This window comes from Corvus hawaiiensis, chromosome 5 (assembly GCF_020740725.1).
Source record: "Corvus hawaiiensis isolate bCorHaw1 chromosome 5, bCorHaw1.pri.cur, whole genome shotgun sequence".
In the NCBI taxonomy this organism is placed as follows: domain Eukaryota; kingdom Metazoa; phylum Chordata; class Aves; order Passeriformes; family Corvidae; genus Corvus; species Corvus hawaiiensis.
Window position 1 is genome coordinate 60093779 of NC_063217.1, and position 18487 is coordinate 60112265.

The following is an 18487-nucleotide window of genomic DNA, read 5'->3' on the forward strand; positions in this document are numbered from 1 at the left end:
AAGGAAAAACAAAATGCAGAAGGAACATGGGGATTACATTTAAAATCCAAGGAAAGAACAGCTTCTGTATAGAAGAAATGTTTGCTTTATACTCGGCACAGATGCTGTACAAGCAAAATTCTCAGTATATTAATATAAACTGTCTGAAAAAATTCGACCCGATTTCATAAGACCAGCAAAAACAAAACAAAGGGAAGCATGACGTTTATGGGTTTTTCCTCTAGCACAACCATGCAAGCTGAGCTGTGAAACTGTGATGGAAATATTAGAGCTGTTGTGCCTGAAAAAAACGCAGTGATCATTTCATTCTTCCTGTCTTTTAATGCTCCAGGGTTTTGGAGACGAATAGGAGCAATAAGTTCACTTTGCAGAATTAATGCTGTAATTCTTTATCATAAGAGCAGAGCATTACCTCAATCTGATTTTTCTACAAAATGGTTCAAAGTCTATTTTTAATGATGGCCCTAATTTGTTAACACCTTTTAAATTATTAATCCCCTTTATATTCAAGTAGTTATTGCATGTCATAACAATGTATCTATGCAGGGAAATTTAATAGTATTTTCTGCATGTCAAGAAAAGGCTTGTTCTGCAAAATGCTATTAAAACTGATAATGAGCTAAATATTTGCCATAGCAAACACTGAAATTACTATATCAATCAACTTTGGGTTCTCTTATTCAATAAACAAAATTTAACCTATTAACTTTGCCTAATTTTAGGCAGGAAAAAGCTTGTTTTCAGGCATATCTTGCCCTTGACTTCATATCTTTATCATCTGATAACTACATTTTCCTGGCCAATTAAGCCATTGTTTTGAATCAAATGTAGCAATATAAGCCTTTTATTCTGTCTTGAATGCAACTATATTACTGGATCCTGAATACGATTTTCTCCCAGCAAATTTAGACTACATTTTAAAGCTCACATATATCACAGGAAGATGATAAGCTATGTTCCTGAAGACACCTTTCACATTAAAGCAAAAAAAAAAAAAAAACAACCTTATATTGCAAATCTCTTAACTCTTCAGATCTCCCCAGATCTGTTTACGTGGCAGGTTTCTTGTGTTAATATTTTCAGAAGAAAACCTCCAAAAATACAAAAACCTGCACACAAGCATCACTGCTGACAGGCACGAGAAGGAGAGCATCCTCTTTCATGAGCATCTGAAGCGTAAATCTGAATGCTGATTGAATACCTAACACCCCATTCAGTGACAAAAAAGAGGCAGGTTCCATCTCTGCCGGGTACATGCGAGCTGGAATGGTTTATTACATAAGCTGGAGTCTCGCCTCGGCAATGTGTGCTGCTGTGTGATGCTGCTGCTCATGCATAAGTGGCTGCACTCACCCGCTCGTCGCTTTTGTCACTGCAAATTGTTGTGTGATCAAGAGGGATCAAAGCGCACCCTCTAGAGGCTAAACAAAACCCCCGGCCCCGCGCACGGCGCCCGCTCCCCTGCCCACACCCGGGGGCTCTCTCTGCCCCAAGTCACCTCTTGCAAACAAAATGACCACAGTCAGTCATGAGAGGGTATTAAAAATATCAGCTTTGCCTTGGTTTCTCGATGTAAAATGCTAGAAGGGAAGGAGCGCTCCTTTGCAAGTGCACCCTGCATAGCATTGCTGTCCGGGGCTGTAGGGGCGTGGAAATTAAATGAAGAATGAGATATATTTTTTTAGCCCGGCCTACAGTAAGAGTCATGCCTTGCTCAGGCTGGACCTCCATCATGAAGCTCATCATGACTTCGAAGGAACATAAAGGAAGCAAAGTGCAGTCAAAAGACACGCTCCCACAGTTTCATGGAAAAGGGTGTATGTACTAAATTCAATAATCAGAGAATCACACAATGGTTTGGGTTGGAAGAGACCTTTAAAGGTCATCCAGTCCAACAAGCAGGGACTTCTTCAACCAGATCAAGTTGCTCAGGGGCCCATGCAACCTGACTGTGGATGTTTCCAGGGATGGGGCATCCACCACCTCTCTGGGCAACCTGTCCTAGAGTTTCATCAGTTTTATTATAAAAACCTTCTTATTTATATCCAGTCTAAATCTATGCTATTTCCATTTAAAACCATTGCCACTCATCCTATCACAACAGGCCCTGCTAAACAGTTTGTCCCCACCTTTCTTAGAGGTTCCCTTCATGTGCTGAAAGACTGCAACGAGGTTTCCTCAGAGGCTTGTCTTTTCAAGGCTGAACAACCCCAGTTCTCTCAGCTCTTCCTCATGAGAAGCGCTCCAGCCCTCTGACCATGTTTGTGACCCTCCTCTTGACTCACTCCAACATGTCCATATCTTCCCTGTGTTGAGGATCCCAGAGCAGAAAGCAGTAATCTGTATTTCTTACTGAAAGTCAATTTCCTAGTATAGAATATTTCCAATTAAATGATGGAGAGCCACTGCTGAATGGAAATTAACAGTTCTGTGTCATTTAAGTAAGACAATTCTACTTGCAAAGGCTCATGCTCGTGGACCTTTTTCCTCAGCTTACATTGAAATTATTGCTTCTTTTCTCATATTTCACATCCTAATTAAATAAAGCACCTGTGTAAAAGAATACCAATTTCATTTAATTAGGGGCAAGAACAGTATTAAGCTATTTTTCCTATATAAATTACTTCAAGAGTTGACCTAAAAGCACCAAAATTCCCCTCGGAACAATACTGTCATGTTAAATCTCCTACACTTTGCTCTCCAACACAGAACTCTGTTCATTAAGAAACAATTTTCTATTAAAGATCTTACTTTTCATAATGAATAATAAAAATCATGATTTTTCAAAAGCATACAATGGATTGATTGTTAGTACATGTTAAACTGTTTCATTATTTTTTCTGTTCATCAAGACAGATCAAATTTTTAGGCAAACATTTGCAATTGCTCATGCATATACTTGCATTGATGTAAACAAGACTGAGCTTGTGTCAGGAATTTGTGTGTAAATGCCGTTAAATGATAACAGCAATTATGTCCCTAGTGAGCATAATAAAGCCGTGAAATCCTGAATACCTTAAGGTTAAATTGAAAAGAATCTCCCATTTACAGAGGGATTGCTGTTGGAGGTTCAGAAACCTTCTCAGTTTCCTTGCAGTGACATGCAATACACAAAAAATTACCATTAGTGGCTGTAGTTTCAGTTAAAACTGATTTAAGGAATGTGCTTTGTAGTTTCAAGTATTTCTTCTTACAGCGCTGCTCATATGACAGGAAAACGAGGATAAAGAGTGACTTTGCAACAGGGGAGTGTTGCTCACTTCTGTCTCACACTGTGCCAACACAGAGAAGCACATACTGGAGCTACATCATGTGGAGATGCAGTGTGTATATGTATTTCATGCAGTCAGGAGGCACAGGGTAGAACACTCCACCACAATCAGCCAGTGGAGACAACTTCGGAATAAGGAAAGATCTATGAAGAGCTAGGATTAATTAAAAAAAAAATTGAATTTACTGGGCAGTGTGTCTGTGAATAATCCCTTTTAAAATCAAAACTATTATTTAAAGTATTAAATAAAAAACAAAGTTTCACCTAACTCCTGCAGCAACCAAATTTCACCCTCAGACATGACAGAATCACAATTAAAACAACACTGATGGAGGAAAATTTTTTCATCTGTTTCCAGGAAAATGAGGTAAGAGTTGCTGTAAGAGCACAATCCTTCAGTCTCCTAAGTAATGATTACTTCAAAAGCCCTTAAGCCCTTGCTTTATCCACGGAAACTGAGATTCTCAGGCACATAGGAAACCTCAGTCTAGTAAAATGAAATGCAACAGCCTCCTTAATATCTAGACCACAAAGTTCTGTGCACACAGAAATCACCAGGTCAGGGGAAAAGAAGTTTTCCCCGTAACTGAGACTGTTTATGTCAGACATGAGCAAGTCCCACACACGCATCCTCAGAGACAAATACTTGAAAATGTTTACAGATAGAGAGGCACTAGAGACTCAATGGTTATGAAAACTTGAACAAGAAGCTCAAGTTTATGGAAATCAATAATGGAGAACATATTTCATTTTAAGTCTGACAATTTTCTTCCTTTTTTCCATTAAGAACACACGTCCCCAAACACAATATAAAAACCAAACCAGTGTGTGCCTCTACAGTGCACAGTGTATGTGTAAGTAGGGGAGAGAAACATCCTTTTTCTCCAGAGAAGCTCCATTAATCAATCTGGAGATTTCACAGCACAGTGAGACAACTGAAATTGATAGAAGAAAATCAAACACACCTCTATTTCACATGGAGTGAAAGAATGTATGGAAGATCAGCTCGCTGCCTGGCTATAAGTATTTCCACAGGATACACTTTCTGTTCAGCTATGATGAAGTCATTTTTCTGAAGCAGAGTCTCCTTCAGCAGAATGTTTGCTGGATGCAATTTGAGTGGGTTTTATTGATCATTTGATCTAGTTGAAGATTGATGCTTTTGGTACTCTCTTCCCTTAGTTATAACTTCTGCAGAAGACAAACACAGCCTCAGATTTTCTTTTCCATGAATGAGTCCTAAGCAAACAAGAGCCTTGCCAGCTTCTAACTTAGGTAGAAGCGTCTCTGTAGGAAACTTTTACTAATGAAGGCAGCTATTGTTAGATCTTAGTTGCGATAGAAAAAAGAGGGACATTTAGAAAAGAATTTGAGTTGAGAAACTGGAGCAAGGGAACTACAGCAGATAGTTTTAAAAGAGATTCTAAGATGAGAAAAAACCCTAAGCCCTTAATTCAGTTGTTATGGAATGGGAAAAAAAAAGAATTAATGAAAAGGAAATAAATGCATTTGACAAGGGCTCAAAAGGTGAGCTATCTGACTTATAAATATTTTGATTTCTCATTGCAGAAGACTGGCAAAACAGGACTCAGTACAGCTTTATGAGAGTGTAGAGTTGTGAAGGCACACACTAGTACTGTAATTTCATTCTTTGGGGATATAGATTCAAGTAGTGAACTCTGAACCTAGAGAAAAATCAGTCTGGTTTTTGAAGTATCAAAATATCCAGTGTAGAATGGATAAAGAGTGTTGAATTCTCCTATTTGTGTTTGTAGAAAGAACATCCTCAATCACAAATAAGGATCTAAAGTATTTTATTTAAGTTCAGTTGCATCCCTAGGAAGAGATGAAGTATGAGTGGATTAATCTGGTAAAATGAATTGAGAAATCTAGCTGCTTTCTTGCTTCAGAAACTTATGTAAGGGAAAGAGTCCTGAATTATGTAAGAGACTTTGAATAACAAAGCTTCACAGCACTTAGGGAGACCATTTAAGAATATGTAGCAACCCTTCCCCCGCATTGGTTTTTCTTGGGGGTGAAGCCCTTGTTCTGCCTGCCCTTTTGGAGTGGATATCAACCTACCGTGCTCAGCTGAGTGATATGGACTAGTCCTACTGGGCAGTGTAACTGGAAAATAAACAAGGAAACAGCAGCCTTGCATTTGCTCTCTACCTCCTTCCATCAGTCGTGCTCATAAGGAAGAGCTACATTCCATCATATATAATTTATACTTAGACTAAGTAATCTTTATAACCATCCTCTTCAGAAATCACTAGAACATTTTCTTCTAAATACCAGTATGTGCCAGATAATTCCTGTCTCTTCCATTTACTGCAAAGAGGGAAGGGATGAATTTGAAGAATACAGAGTTTCAATTACAGACAACTTCTGATTTTTTTTCTTTTTTCTGCATAATTTTACCCTTTAGAACAGACTGCTGGTGGATGATGTGGAAAATCAATTGCCAGCTTTTTCTAAGAACAGACAAGACAAACTTCTCTCGGAAATTACATAAATACTTTGTATTGTTGCTCCTATATAGGGGCTGGAGAAGATGACTTCCTAGAGTCCTTTCCATTACTATTTTTCGATGATCCTATGCTTATTGTCCTGGCTCATTAAATTCCACAGTTCTGGAAAAGACTGGAGATGATGCTGCCAAGGTGATTTGGGCGTCTTCAAATTAACCCCACAGGCTTTGGCACTGAGAAACACAAAGACTGCCAACTGCTCTCGACTTTTTCCCTAGCCTGCCTCTGATCCTTCTAACTGGCATCTATTCAAAGTAAGACTGAACTTGTACACTTCTGTGTTGAAAGGAATCAAAGTCCCAGAGATTACCAGAGTGTCCCAGAGACAAATATTAGAACCAGATTATTTTAAATAGCAGATTATATGGGAACTAAAAGTAGGTTTGATTGTTCTATCCAAGTATCCCTACGTAAAGAAAACCTCTGCTTCCATGTCTTATCGTATTCAACTCCGATGTCTGAGGCACTTGCATCTTCACAAGTGGTGAATATCCCAAATCTCTCCATCAGAAAACAATTATTTCCCCTTTACAGATTGTATTGAAGACAAATCTCTTTCTAACAGTGCCATTAACACATATCAAAAGAAGCCCAGGGAGTATACCCAAAGAAGGCAACTGAGAGGTGCTTTACAATACTGGGAAGCAACTTAGATGAGTTAACATTGACGATAATTTAACTAATAAGCTAAAAATATTACAATACAACTGGAAAGAAGCAACAGAGTAGCAGTTTGTTGTTATTTGGCTTAAAATTTCAGAAGATGCAAAACATTTGCTGTTGCGTCAGCCTTACTCAGCTTTCAGTGTTCTTATTCAGATATAGACAGGCTGTTAAATGGTGAGAGCCACAAATAGTAGGTTAAGTTATTCCACATACATAAAGTCTGACTCGAGGGTTCAAGGCTCAGCCTGGCAAGCTAACAGCATGTTCTACAATTATGCAGATAAGAAGCACTTGAGCAAACAGCATTTGAAGAAATGCCATGCTGAAAATGCCACAACATCACTACGACACTAAACAGCATCAATAGTGATGGTTGCCTCTTTCTGCAAATATCAGATGTCACAGCATTCAATTTATCTGCATCCAAAAAATGTTTTCAAACTTGCACTGTAAGGAATCTTAGTTCCTGAATTGATACTCAATTCTCCCTGGAATTGAAAGGGATGGAGGGATGTCTTGTATTGGAACCTTCTTCTAGCACTTCCAAAAGACTGACACTGATGTCTTCAGTCCAGTCAAGGAGGTGAGTAACAGTGTCCTGCTGTTTTGGTCCTGTGGTGACAAAATTGATATGAAGAAAGAATTACACTGCAATTTGCACAGTATTACTTTATGCTGCAGCGCGTGCATGGTATTACCAATTCCAGATGGCTCAGGGAACAAGGGATTTAATTTGAAAGAGAAATGTTGCAAGAATCTAAACACAGAACTTGAATACAAGGTTCTAATGACTGAAATGTAAGGCCTAGATCTACTGCACAAGGTACTATTATAGACCACATAGTAAATTTTAAGGTGATGTCTAAAAATCATAGGAAGACCTAAATGAAATTTAAAAATAGCCTGAGTAAATGTAGCCTACAAAACTAAAAATAAATAAAAATCAAGAAGCTGTAAATACGAGATGTATTGTATGCACATAATGATGTGTGTATTTATATATTTTATGGGTATAACTGAAGAACAGAGTTCAAAATGCCCTTGAAAATCTCTACACCCCGGTGCAAATCCTCTAGATCTCTTATTCAAATGAGGAAATAAAAGCCACTCCGAAAATAAACTCTTATTGTCACTTCAATACAAGGTTAAAATGGATCCATTGCTGACTTCATCCATTTGCGAGTTGTTGACAGCTGTCAATACAGAGATTTGATTTCTTTATCCAAGCAACAAACATTACATTCGTATCTTCAGAGAAAGATCTTGACTGTGAGCTGCAGTTTCACTGCCCCAACTCAATTACTGCATTCTTGAACTGCAATGTATTCATTTGTGGGCAGTGGGGCAGCCAGTGGGAGGGTATTGATTGGAGTATAATGTCATGTGTAGCAGCGAGAGTAAGATGAAAAGTGTTTTCTGCTTAATGGGTTGGTATTAAGTAGGTGGGAATGGCTTCTAATTAGCCAACAATTGCTGTGTTTCTCAGTTTCCCTCCCTTCCCTCCTCCTGTCGGTCACCAGCTGCCAATCTCTCTCTCCTTTTCCTTTTTTGTGTGGAGTTCATTGCTCACTGCAGTGAAAGCCTTTGTTTAAAAAAGAGGGCTCCCAGGGTCTCATCTGCCAGGGTACAGCTTGCTGCCTGCGATGAGTAGCAACTGTCAGTTTATTTTATCTCAACCTTTTCATCATTCTGCTGAAACTGGTCGAGTGAAACCACCTGAGAGACCTGAGGATTCAGTACCTACAAGTCATTAGCCAGGACTGCTCAGTCTCTCCCCACACAGCAAGTCAACTGAACACTGCTTAAAATATAGTCCACTTTAACCCCATATTTTCCTACGGACGTATTAGGACTCCTCCTGCATCTTCCACATTTTAGTTGCATGATCATTCCTTAAATATACTACAACTATGATTAGTGAGAAATATATTTTCCCAGCAAATATATTCTTTAGAAATACAAAATATAACACAGTAAAATCTAGTTAATAGAATAGCCTCAGTCTGAACCTCCCCCTTATCTAGGTTATGTTCTCCAGCACAAATACCATAACTAGCAACTCCCCCAATTATTTGAACCTCTGCTTGCCTTGAAGTTTTTGATAATGCAGTTCAAAGGGACAAAATCTACTTATAGATACAGTTGTGGCACCCTCCTCAAATCAGTAAGATTTTGTGGGCATAAAAAAAAGCAGTTTCTGGTCCACAACTTTTAACATATATGCAACATTCTCCTCTCTTTGCCATGCAGTTTCTCTCTCTGTTGGTACACACACATATATGTCCATGTACCCCACATGCACACCCACCTTCCAAATGGCTAATGGAGTTGCAGTACAATCATTAAAAACTTATCAAAGTATGTGAGAGAAAGAAATATTTGATTTTGAACTAAAATAAAATGAAATGTATCTAAATCAAATTCCATGTCATTAGCCCAAGCTATCTTTTTCTGGTAACCACAGCTAACTTGTTGCAGTCATTACTAACAGTTTTAATACAGCAACTGAAGTATTGCTTTCCCTGTACAAACAGTGAGCCTTTTCAAGATCTATAAGAGATGACAAGAACAGAAATCCAGTTATCCTTCAATATATCCGCTGATTTCTTAATGCTTGAAATCGTTAATGTTTCATCTCAATTCTCTTCTTACTGCAGCATAAGTGTGCATACTTGTATGAATATCAACAAAATGAAATATAATTTGATTTCATACTATTCTCAGAACTGAGCTAAAGGTACTAGTAAGGACGAGCTCACTCTTGGAGAATTACACATTTCAAGACGCTGTTTGGCAGATTTAAAGATTCTGGAGTCGAAGAACTGGGCTCCATAGCACCCTGAAGCGACATTTTCCACCAAGACCCTGACGTGTGAGGTAAACAGAGGGCTGCAAGTGCTGCACCCAGGATAAGAAGCAGTGGACACTGTGCAGCACACGTCCCTCTCCCCTCCTGGTTCGTACCAACTGGTTTTCCTTGACACCTCTAGTATGCAGTTCCCATTCCTCAGATTCTTTGGGTACACAACATAAGCTGAGCAAGATTACTCTAGAGCACAGGTATCCTCCATTTTTCAGCTTCAGTTTTCTATCAGCAATGAGTTAAATGCACAGTGCTAACAGATGCCCGGTTGGGATGCACAGACACAGTCAGACAGCTCCGTGCCTCCGTTCATGTGACCTATAAATACCAGACAGTGTGAAATCCACCTTCACAAGAAAGACGGGAGTTGAGTGTCGGCTTTCACAGACATTGTCATTAGCAGATGAATAAACATAAGGTTTACTTACAAGGGGTGTTGGGCACTTGCAGTTCCCATTTCAAAAACTGCTGTGGAAGATTAATTCCCCACAGGAGCTGACACCAGCTACACTTTGTTTGACTAATATCCGTAGCAGTTCCACATGCCAAAAATTAAAAAATAAGCCAGAATTTTAAGGAAAAGAAACTGTATTAAACCACTGTAGCAAACATGGAAAAAATATGAAAAAAAACTTGAATAAGAACAATTTCAAATCACCCTCTCCATATCAATTACTCTATTGGATACTTACTGATGCCACTATTGTAGGATAGTAGCTTCATGTTCAAAATGATGTACTTGTATTACACATGATGAAAAATACTGTATAATTACTTGGCTCTGTGGCAAGACTTGTATGAGGCCTTCCATGGGAATATTCTGTATTATAGATAATATTGAATGCTTAACTGAGTGAGTAGAAACAAGCAGATGAGCCTGGAGGCATGGTCATCTACTTAAGCATGCATTTGGATCTTCAAGCTAATTAATCACCCAGCTGTGTACTTAAACTTAGTCAATCCATTCCCACTTAGGTGACTAAGATCTATCCAAAGGCCATTTTGATACTTCACAATTTTCTATTAACCAACTTGTCAGGATACTCAATAGGAAGTGTGATTCTTTCCACTTCATTCTCTGATCACAGTGTAATAAAACCACAGAGCATGAAGAACAGTGTGAAAACAGTAGGAAAATAGAGAAAAAACTCTCAAAAATCTGCTATTGATTCTACTACAAGCACAAAAGATATACCTAAGAAGATGTAAGTTGAGATGCGAGCTACTGGGGGGTATAGAGGTAACTGACTTACACTCCTTAAACATTGGCATAAACACGCATAAAATTGGAACTCAGAGTGAAGGTGCAGGGCCAAAAAAGGAGAAAGAACAATTTGCAATGTAAAAGTGAAGAACAGGCAAGAAAACACAAGAGAACAGACAGGGAATGAAGAGAAACAAAAAAATAATAAATGTTTCAGAAACAGTTCAAAAAATCACAAAATATCTCTGGTGATTACAGAAAAGAATAAAGAGAGGTGGATTTTTGGGCAAAAGAAATACGGTTTCATAAATACATAAAATTGTGGAAGTAACACTGCACTTTTCAAAACAGATTGGCTCATTCTAAATGGAAATCATTTAAATCTTGACTATCTTCATACCACAGAGTCTTAATAAAACCAGCAATTTGTAACTTAAACATAAGAGGAACATAAAAGGATGTATCTAGGCAGGGAAAAGGATCTCAGAAAAATATCTCTCAAAGATGCAGAAAAGAAAGCTGGCTTGGGAAACCCAGGAGAAAGAAGGTGTTTGATACACTGCCTCTGACTCCTGAGATGACCTAAGGGTTCTGTTACAGAACATACACACTGAACACAGTTTCTATGTCTTGGCTTTGATTTCCGGTGTCCAGAGATTGTTGGGGAGCTTTGGGTAAGGAAGAGTTTGCAGCAGAGAGCTGTTTTCATGTTGGCCTGAGGTCTATACTGGTTGGCATACATGGCAGACAGCACCAATACAAGATTCTTTACAAAGTCTAAATGACAACAACCATCTCAGTATTAAACAAACCCACAAAAGCCTGATCTCTGGCTCTTTATGAGGATCCATTCTCCCTTCTGAGCATAAACCCACTAGATACACCTCTGCTCGTGTATGCAGCAAAGAAAAGGAAAGGATGGGCACATGTGGAGAGGCCCCAGGGCCGCTCCAAAAGTTTTCCAGCTGGCTGTTCCTACTTTGGCCCTGCCACATGCCACAGGGGACTGCCAGAGCACAACTCCTGCGGGCTGTTTTGTTTTGTGACTCTTTTCATCAATGCTGCAGTCAAACCTAAAACTTATAGGCACCTCAAATCAAGGATTTCTCCAGAAGTGACCTAACATGGTGGGCAAGAGCTTCAATTTCTTTTGCACCATTCTATAAAATCAAGCAGGACTGAACTTCTGCCCTGAGAATAGCCACTTTTTAAACTGGAAAGGAACTCCATTTATGTAGAAGTACTGACAATGCAGTGCACAAAACTATGCTAGTTCAGTGCATAAAGCTACACTAAAGGGTCTGACAATATACTGCAATTTGAACATCACTTTCAGTTTCTTTTTTCCACAGGAAAGAACAATTTGCCTTATTTAGGAAACCATTTTCTGCTGATCTAGGGAGCTTGTCCGAGAAAACACAGCTGGATGCCAACAATATTTAGCACAGGACGTGTCTAAAGGAAACGCGTGGCAAGATTTAGATGTTTCCATACAAAATATCAGATGGCAAGAAACCTAGATGAGATCCAAATTCTCCTGTGGGTAAAATGTTTTTATATAACTATTGATGACAAGAACACTCACAATCACAGTCAGGGTGATATTTTTTTGAACCTATAACACCACTTAGTCATAAAAGAACTGCCAACACTCAGCAGACTATGAAGAAACTTCAAACACATTAATCCATGGTTAAACATGAAAGTGTTCCATGAACCCTCCTCTCGAATATGGTACAGCAAATCCACACACCTGACCTAGATCTGATCCTGTCTAATGATTCCCAATTATTTAAGTCAGTATTTAAAAATAAACCACATTTAAAGCCCCCTGGATGTTGCATTAGTACCAAGCATGAGAACACTGAATATCAGCACTCCCATCTTCTCAAACAACTTCAGCCACCAACAGAAAACAGAACAAGCTACTGCACTCCTGGCAAAACTGACACAGATGTTTATAACGTGTTCTCAGGCTCTTCACTGAGAATCTGGTGCATCTGGCCACTGATCACAGTGTGCTGAAAAACCTCCCTGTCACCCTCAGTTCTTCTCTCCACACTTGATTCTTTCTGTAGTCCAAGAAATAATCACTCTCACTTACTAAAAATATCAGTCTATCTCTAAGCAGACTTAATACATACTTAAAAAAAAAAATCCCAACTAATAATAAATAACATAACATATATGAACCACATAAGCTGATTTTCAGAAACACACCTGTTCCATGCCATCCACATCTATACACAAGCATGGTCTATTTCAACCCTTAGTTAAGACCGCATCAAGACTTAGTTAAGAATATTTTAAGACTGTATCTAGCATTAACATAAAAAAAGACTGATATTTTTAAAAGCTAAAGGTGAGACAAGATAAAATTTAGCAAGTGATGAGTGCTAGGTGACGTGAAGAAAGAAGAGGTAGCACAAGTTTACCAAATTTTAAGAAAAAAAAAAAAGAATCACCTCTCAATTTTTTTTTCCTAATAATTTTCCTAAATAGATATATATTTCAGCATTTTAAACCCTGGTCTTTTTCCAGAAGAGAGCAAAGAATTCTGTTTGAGTAACCCCATAAAAAGGTACAGAAGCCATCCTGTGAATTTCAGTAGGGGACTGAAGCATTTGAATTACTTTCAAAACAGGCTTATTAAAAAGTGAGCCTTGGAGTCTGTACTTGGTCACACACCTCCTTTACATAATTTAAAGTCATAGTTCTTATTTACCAGAGTGAACAATAATGTGTATAATTATATACCTACTGTATATAACGAACAACAGTGTCTATAATTCCCTTACTTCATGTTTAGCTGCATTTTCTGAGAAACCCCAAAATCTGTCTCTAAAATCCTTTCAATTTCTCCCTATTTCCAGACTAGCACACAGTGCACAGAGTACTGAGAGGGAGGAGGTGACACTAGGAGTTTTCCTGGAATTAGTGTACTTTAGACAAAAGAGAGAGTAAAAAAAAAAAGCAGTTTATCACATTATGAAGCAGCCTGTTCTGCTGTTGGACACCATTACCAAAACGGCCCATAAATTACACCTCTCTGCTAAGTTACAGCAGAGAAATGTTAACTGAATTTGTTTAGCATAATCTTTGATCTCATATCTCACTTCTGACTCTCCCATCCTTTAGGGATAATCCTTTTATTAATGAATGACAAAGTTACACACAAGTTCAAGCTAAAACACACCTGGTAAGATTGCTGTTTTATAAAACATTAGCAATTTTGTGCTGGCCACAGCTTTTACAGGAAAAGGACTATAAAACATCTTAAAGAGCTTTCAAAAATGTGACTCAGTAGGATGAAAATGTAATTTTTTGAACACCACAAAAAGGACAGAGTCACACTGTGGAAAGTACCATTCCTTACATCCATGAGAGGAGGCTGGAGAAAGAATATTGAGGGACTACATACTTGGGAGTAAGAACAAAAGCTCATTGGATTGTATTTTCCAAGCTATAGGTTTAGCTGGAAAAACTGGAAAGTGCATGGATTTTAAATTATATTGAAGGCTTCTCAGGTGTGGAATGCTAGAAATAGTCCTGATCATGCTGAAGTTGATGGGACCAGATAATTTCATTGATCATAAGACTTCACAATTGATGACAATATGCAGTATTTAAAGGTATCATAAAAAACTCCAACAAAATAAACACAGGAAACCTATGGTAAAATGCGTCAATTTTGTCAAGTTCTCCAAATTCAAGAAAAGTAAACCTAAATTGTGGTCACACTAGTATGTAGCACATACTATTTCTCAAGAAAACAACTGAAGACTTTGTAGGATGAGGAAAACATTGTCTTTTAAGTCTACTCTTAAAACTGTTCAGATGATTTCAAGCATTCAAGGGCTCTTGCTGAGGCACAGCCCTGCCAGACACAAAAACCTGGACTGAGAGTTGCCAGACTCACAGAAAACAATTTCTGGTCAGCATTTCATGTCATCAACATGCAAAATCTGATTCAAAAATTTCCTGCCTTCAGTGCCTTTAATTATTCTTCTTTCCTCTAGAAGGCAGCAAGTCAGGTGATTATTTATTGAAAGACCTGTGAAATGTTTTCTCATCAGACAGTGTTAGGCTGTGGGCTCCTTTTTAGGATTTTATGTGGAGTCACAATCCTTTGCCTACTGATTCTGCTGATAATGTTTTTTATACATTTTACTAAACATAAAAAGAACAATAAAAACATATTTGTTGTTGCAGTGGCATCTCACTATGATATAACTCTCTTGTAAGTGAAGTCAGGTGACTGAGTCAAAGGCAGCAGATAGAAACACATTCTCCTTTGCATTTTTAAACATTGTTTTCTGACAATCCCATCCCTTTTGTCCATGACAACTCTGGTCAAAATGTCTATTTTATTAATAAATGTTGAGGTAAATTGAGTAATTAATGGTTCTTCCTGGCCGGTTATTGAAATGATTGATTCAGAAAATAAGTCTTGGTTGAAAGACATAAGGTAATATGGCAGTACTTGAATTTAAATGTAATTGTTTCCCCACTAGCTTAAGTATTTCTTTTGCCTAAGACTACAGAAACTACTCTTATTTTTTTGACACAGAAAAATTTTTCAGTCAGAACAGTTATAAATAAAAACTTACTACCTTTCTTCTCCCTTCCATTAAATTTCCCTGTGGATTAAGAACTACCATTGTATCTTGTCTTTCTCTGTTCTATCCTCAAAAAGACTGAGAAAAATCTAGTAGATTATCAACACTGAGCTGTTTGAAAGAGCTAGAAATACTGCTCTATTATCACAGCAGGAATTTCCTAAGTGATGAGTTCATCACAGGATGCACAGACATTCTACTGGAAGGTAGAAAAAAGGCTGTACCTGAAACTCAAAGCCAGCAAATCCTAATCTTGAACTGGTGCCAGGTCATGTTTTGCCAGACAAAGATATTAAAAATGTAATGCCAGTACTAACGAGAGATTTGGCACACGAAACATGAGGAATGTTACAGATTGTGCTGACAGTGTGACACTATGTTTTCCTGGATGTAATCTGGGTATCATGAGAGTAAGCTTGGAGCACTAATGAGAAGAATGATATTGAACTGGAAGAGCTGCTAAATATGCAGTAGCCACAGGGTTCCTGGAGTGAACTGGAACTGAAATGAAAACTGCAATACTGGAAGCAACAGAGGGTAAACTAGGCAGAAATACAGAAGGAAGAGAATCTCAGCAGGCAAAACTTGTTTGTGGTACCACACTTGCCAGGACATAAAGGGCTTTTCTAATCATAGTCTGTTTATCCCTGAAGTACAGTTAAAGAGGAGCAGGAATCTCGAGCTTAAAGGGGCACATATAATTTCAGGATATAAATGAGTTTCACAACTGACTGGAAAAAGCGATATATAACAGAAACCCCTTAAGGTGCAAGAGCTCAAATTCATATTGGAGATACAAAGTTCATTCCATGTCTTTGAGGTTCCTGTGGTTTTTTTGCTGTTGCCATTGTTGATTTTTGTTTGCCTCCTATTTGTATCAGCTACAGATATAAACAGATATAAAATTCTTTATGGATTCTTTTTTTGACCATCTCTGTTGGAATTCTCGGCATTTGCACTACAGGTCTAGACAGGAGACATGCATCCAAATAACTCGGACAGTCAACAAAATCTCTTAGTTTGCTAAATGTTCACTTATTGAGACACAAATCACAAATACAGCCATTGAAAAAGTGCTACCATCACTAGAACTTTCAACAGAATGCTATCTAATTTATCTCTTCAGCCTGCAAATGAATGCCCGTGTTCCATAACTCTCAGTAGCTCCAGTGTTGCCTCTTGTATCCTGACTCCTGTTAAATTGCTAATATCTTCAATTGCCACTTATTTTATATACAAAATTCACCACTGAAGTTTTACTTAATTTTCCACTTCTATGAAAGGGTGAGATACACAAGAAAACAGCAGCCAGGCAGTTCTTTGTCTTTAGGAGTAGGATTACTGAGGGAATAACATGGTAACAGAAGCTCCATATTGTGACCGCCCCAGCTCTCGTTTATTTCCACTGTACTCCAGATTCACACTCTTCACAGGAATGCAGAGGAGGAAGTTTTAAGGTAGAGTAGACTTATACCTCCCCCTTCCTCAGTACAATGCAGTTTACTACTATCAGTACTTGGAGATAATGCATAATTCAGTTTGTCTTGTATCAATGTATTGTACAAGAGAAAAAGAGCAAAGAAGATTTAACCCATGAAGAAAGAGGTCTACTCCACACAAAGTCCTCCTCTGCTCTTTCTGAGATAAGGAAACATAGTAAAGAAACCAGACTTGGCTTTATTTTTTCCCTTTCTCTCTAACGCCAAGCACAAGGATACAAAAAATAAAGCAGTGTGTTCTTCTGGATTCAGAACTATGTCAAGCAGAAATTGCTTCTCACTTTTAGTATAAGAGATTGTATTTTTGGATGCACTTGAAAAATGTACTGCAAATGAAGATTATTATTATTTTCTTTAAAGATTAAAACAATTATAGTTTGACTAAAACATGTAAATGTGATGTTTTGGCAAGCAGCACTGAAAAAATGTAAGTTACCATCCAGAGCAACTACTACCATCCATTTCTACCTGTTACATTGTATTTTAACTTGTTTAATTCAGCCTCTAAAACAAGCGCACTGAGGAGTAAGCCTAACCTCCATTCTGTACAAGGATTAAACCCAGGAAATAATTTAATAAAACTCTGTAAGAAAAATGACTTAAGTGTTGAGGACAATCCAGCACTGGTGTGTTTCATAAGCACTGCCTTACCGCCTGTGAGAGGGTCAGCGCACACGTCACTTCTGCTCTGCTTCCATGCCAGCAGGCACTGCAGGCTGCGGGGATCTGCTGCTGCCGCGGCTACGTGGCTGTTAAACGCCACCATCAGCTGGTGAGCCCTCGCGATGCCACAGTAACTCTCTGCTTCAGCCACCAAGGGCAAATTGCTTAAAGCTTTCGCTGCCTCAGAGGCCTGACTGAAATATTCGAGAGCTTCATTATAGTTCCCCTGGTAAAGGAGAGAAAAAAAATAATTAAAAACTATTTGTAGTCACCTGTCTTTTACCTTGACATTAGAGCCTGCTCCTCTGGTGCCTCAGAGATGTGGCAGCCCACAGAATGACTCATGGCAGGACATTAAGCAAATCACTTTCCCTTGCTGTTTTCTAACCTCTAAAATCCAGATAACACTGCTCATGTTTTTCTCAGGAATTGAATGTTTTTTTGGTTATCTCTGTAGAATTTTGAACACACAAATCCAAGTATATCAATGCTAACTATTAATAAAGATTGCAGCCAGACCATTAGAAATTACTCCTATTCTTCCATGGCATTCAATATATCTGTGGGAGGAAAGGTCCTAATTTATGGGGGTACTAAATTCTAAAGAATAAATCCTAAAACTGGAAAGAAAGAGGATAATGAAGTGATAGACTTAAAGCACAGAAAAACCCAGAAATTAAAACTTACTCATTTATGGGGGAAGAAAGGGATAACCAAAACCCAGGGGTACTCCTAATCACAAAAAGAGAAACAGTAGGAGAAATGTAACCCAACTGTTGCTGAATAGAAAACTCAAATCATTGATCTCTTTATCCTACCACTGGTGTGGAATTCTGCTGCCTTGATGGCAGAAACTTCCTGACTGAAAACATTTTTAGAGCTGTCTTATCCTTTCACTCTCATCTTGATTTAGTAAGATTGAAATTCCCTTCTGCATAGAGACTGGGAGGAGACACTCCAACTGGTACCTGTTTCACTTGAAACCACTTTTTAGGATGAAAATTCCTATAACTGCTAAAATGTTCTTATAATTAAAAAAGGAAAAAAAGAGTAATAGAAATTCCAGTAGTCTTTCAGCTTTGTTTAATACAGCAGAAGAGCAGAATTAGGCCTATGAGGACACAACAGTGAATAAAGAATGATAAGCTGTAATATAATAAAAAGCAGGAAC

At 38.2% G+C, this 18487-nt stretch overlaps 1 protein-coding gene across 1 annotated transcript in view; it reads right to left on the minus strand.

The window, feature by feature from the left end:
• Positions 1-18487, minus strand: part of TTC29 (tetratricopeptide repeat domain 29) — a 116276-nt gene that overhangs the window by 26086 nt on the left and 71703 nt on the right. Inside the window, exon 10 of the mRNA XM_048305332.1 lies at positions 17305-17542. Within this exon, the coding sequence (XP_048161289.1) occupies positions 17305-17542 (238 nt within the window). The remainder of the gene's footprint in view (positions 1-17304; positions 17543-18487) is intronic.